A 3,245-nucleotide genomic window follows, 5' to 3' on the forward strand; every position below is an offset into this window, starting at 1 on the left:
GTCTATTACAACCTTTATCCATTCCAAGCCAACGTTGGGAGGAGGTTTCAATGGATTTTATCACAGGTTTACCCAAGTCTGAGGGAAAGAGTGTCATCATGGTGGTAGTTGACAGACTTACCAAGTATGCACACTTTTGTGCATTATCACATCCATTTAAAGCCAGTACAGTTTCTACTGCATTTATGGAAACAGTTCAAAAGCTACATGGAAACCCAAAGATTATTGTAAGTGACAGAGATCCCATTTTCACTGGAAATTTTTGGACAAAATTATTTTCTTGTCTTGGTACTCAGTTAGCTCATAGCTCATCTTATCATCCTCAATCTGATGGGCAAACTGAGATAGTAAACAAATGTTTGGAAGGATATCTTCGTTGCTTTGTATCTGATAAACAGACACAATGGGTCAAATGGTTGCCTCTGGCTGAATGGTGGTATAACACTTCCTTCCATACAACAACAAAAATGACCCCATTTATGGCACTTTATGGGTATCAACCACCATCCATCACATCATATTTAAGAGAAAATTCTAAGGTTCAGGCAGTGGAACATCACATCGAACATCAACAACAAGTCCTCCAACTCTTAAAGGATAACCTCGTGTTGGCACAAAATAGAATGAAACAACAGGCAGATCAACATCGCAGTGAAAGAAGTTTTGATGTAGGTGATTGGGTATTCCTACGGCTACAACCATATAAGCAAATGTCCCTAAAGCAAGCTAAGAAGGATAATAAATTATCACCAAAGTATTATGGTCCGTACAAGGTGTTGCAAAAGATTGGTACTATGGCATACAAATTGGAGCTTCCTGCAGCTTCTCGATTGCACCCAGTTTTCCATGTTTCATGTTTAAAGAAGGTTATAGGTGACAAGCTCCCAGTTCAAACAATATTGCCAGAACTTGACGAGGAAGGAAAAATTATATTGGAACCGGAAGCAGTCACAGAAACAAGAACTCGACAGCTACGAAATCGATCAATTTCAGAGTATCTTATCAAGTGGAAGAACTTATCCGCTGAAGATTCCACATGGGAGGATGAGAATTTTATGCAGAAGTATCCAGAACTACTCAAGCGTTGAGGACAACACTTTTTTGAAGGAGAGGGGCATGTTGGGTCCCTATAATACTAGTGATTACCCCATTACTATTGTAGTTATACCCCTTATTTATATTGTTGTGCCCCTATTACCCCCATATTGTTATTTCTGTGCCCCATAGAATCCCTCTATTGTTATTTTTGTGGCTTTATATTATTATTGTTAGGTCGGCTGGATTATATTGTGACTCCTTAGACTCCTATATATAGAAAGGAGGTTTTTTCATTTGTATCATCCAAGAATTGTTCATTTATGTAATGTAAAGGAGGTTGCCCCCTCGAAGAGCCTGAATTCTAAGGCGTTGATCTTTCTTTTCTATCTTTTCTTGAGCTGGTTTCATAACAGTTTTATTGTGTGCAGACCTGCCAGTTCTGTCCATTACTTGTAACGCTCCATTAATTCATTGTCTGCCAGAAATCTGCTACCTCTCCTACCTAACCTCTGGCACTGTATACGCTGCACCTGAATCTAGCTATTTTAAGACTCTCTGTCTGACATTACCTGCGTTCTATCTGCCATACCTGCGCTCTCTGTACCTGCGCTCTCATTCTCTGCCATATTCCATTTATAAAACCTGCGCTTAGCATTAAACCGTCGCCTGACATTCACCTGACATGCGTTGGACATTCTGCTAAATGTTGGTCGCCTGACATTCAACTGACAGACTCTTATGAAGCTGGTGGATATTGCGGATTGTATCAATTTATGACAATCGAAGGATAACATTACAACGATTATCTGATTTGTCTGATTGCTTAAATAGTTTAACTTTGTATTTGAGTCCGAACGGGCACTGTTGTCTTTAGCGCGTGCACAAATATATAACCTTTAAACTATTAAAATGCCCGTCCTGGAGGATTCGAATAGCCGCTCGCCTGTTATATACTCCTTACCAGATTTTCACCCGCTCTTTGTTCTTCCACCTTCCCGTTGCTGTTCATGGCAATGCCTTTACCAACCACACTTGATGTTGAATGTAATCTTACGTTATCTTTCAAGTGAGGGTGTAGTGTTCTCGCCGAGCCGAGACCATTGGACAGAGATAAAAATGAAGGCCATACAGTTCCAGTAAAGTGTATCAGTGCACGCATTGACGATTTGTTGAACTGCTACCTGATGTATACAGTTATACGCACACACTTGGCGTCGCCTGAGAGATGGATTGGGCACTGGTTTATAAATCAATACGAAGTGGATCCTTGTGCTTGACTACTGCGGTATCCTCAAATTCCGATGAATTCTGTTTACATCTTTTTGGGATCTGGCCTATTCAAGATGGAGTTGTGTCCTGTCATTCATTCAGCGGATTCCTTATTCACCTCGAAAGGTTCTGCATGAGGCTGGTTCATTAGGTTCTGGTGACATGCTACTTACCCATAAACTTGATGAAGTTGAACGTTCGGTGAAGAGAATTGAAGCCTTGGTTGAACATTCACAATCATCAGAGGCATCTCCACGATATAGTTGAGCTGACATTATTGAATTGCTGTACATCCTATTTGTTGTCATTTGTAACAGTAAAATTAGATTTCATAAATCTCCTGTGAGAAATATTAACACTGCGTGTGAGAGATATTCGCTGCTCCGTTGATATTAACACTGCGCGTGAATATTTGAGACAACATGATATGCGTGGTTATGTTATTGTCCTGATATGCGTGGTTATATTATTGGACCTTTCTTTAATCAGTTTTCCGAAAAGTGCAGAGTTGCGTGGGACGAAGTAGAGGAAGTGAGCCAGGCCAAAGCCCACTTTCGCCTACGCTCCGAGAAACAGGACCCTTTAGAAGGTTACTGTAAGGAGAATCCAGAGACCGAAGAGTGCCGTATATACGAGGACTGATGAGTGTTTGAAGTGGATCTGTGCTTTGGTATAGGAATTGGTATCAAAAGGAGAAGTCGCTTCCCTTGAATGGTCGATTAGCTCAACCAATTCTTACGGGAGACACGCGCTTTGTTTTGGCCATATTTTTGTAATTTTCACCACAGTTTTTATGATTGTATCAGCGCAGAGGCATTAAGGTTAAAGGAGTAATAGTTTGTGTGCTAAATGTTGAGACTGTAATAGTTACTCCTCCCTGGTATTACTGTGCTCTTTCATTTGACGCTCCCACTGCCCTTGTAACTCCTTATGCTGCC

General features: G+C 40.7%; 1 protein-coding gene across 1 annotated transcript; it reads left to right on the plus strand.

The window, feature by feature from the left end:
• Nucleotides 1–2,263: 2,263 nt before the first annotated feature.
• Nucleotides 2,264–2,949, plus strand: LOC149142519 (calvin cycle protein CP12, chloroplastic-like). The gene is made up of 3 exons (XM_089451501.1): nucleotides 2,264–2,323; nucleotides 2,410–2,508; nucleotides 2,797–2,949. Exons 1-3 carry the CDS (start codon nucleotides 2,264–2,266, stop codon nucleotides 2,947–2,949), a joined length of 312 nt encoding a protein of 103 aa, XP_089307627.1.
• Nucleotides 2,950–3,245: the final 296 nt, after the last annotated feature.

Source organism: Pinus tabuliformis, chromosome X (assembly GCF_031772625.1).
Source record: "Pinus tabuliformis cultivar Carrire ecotype Pingquan chromosome X, CPIR1, whole genome shotgun sequence".
NCBI lineage: Eukaryota > Viridiplantae > Streptophyta > Pinopsida > Pinales > Pinaceae > Pinus > Pinus tabuliformis.

Coding starts and splice junctions, on each gene's coding strand:
- LOC149142519 (XM_089451501.1), top strand. CDS start 2,264: ATGGATTGGGCACTGGTTTATAAATCAATACGAAGTGGATCCTTGTGC. Junction 2,324..2,409: donor CCTTGTGCTTGACTACTGCG/GTATCCTCAAAT, acceptor TCATTCATTCAG/CGGATTCCTTATTCACCTCG. Junction 2,509..2,796: donor TTGATGAAGTTGAACGTTCG/GTGAAGAGAATT, acceptor TTCTTTAATCAG/TTTTCCGAAAAGTGCAGAGT.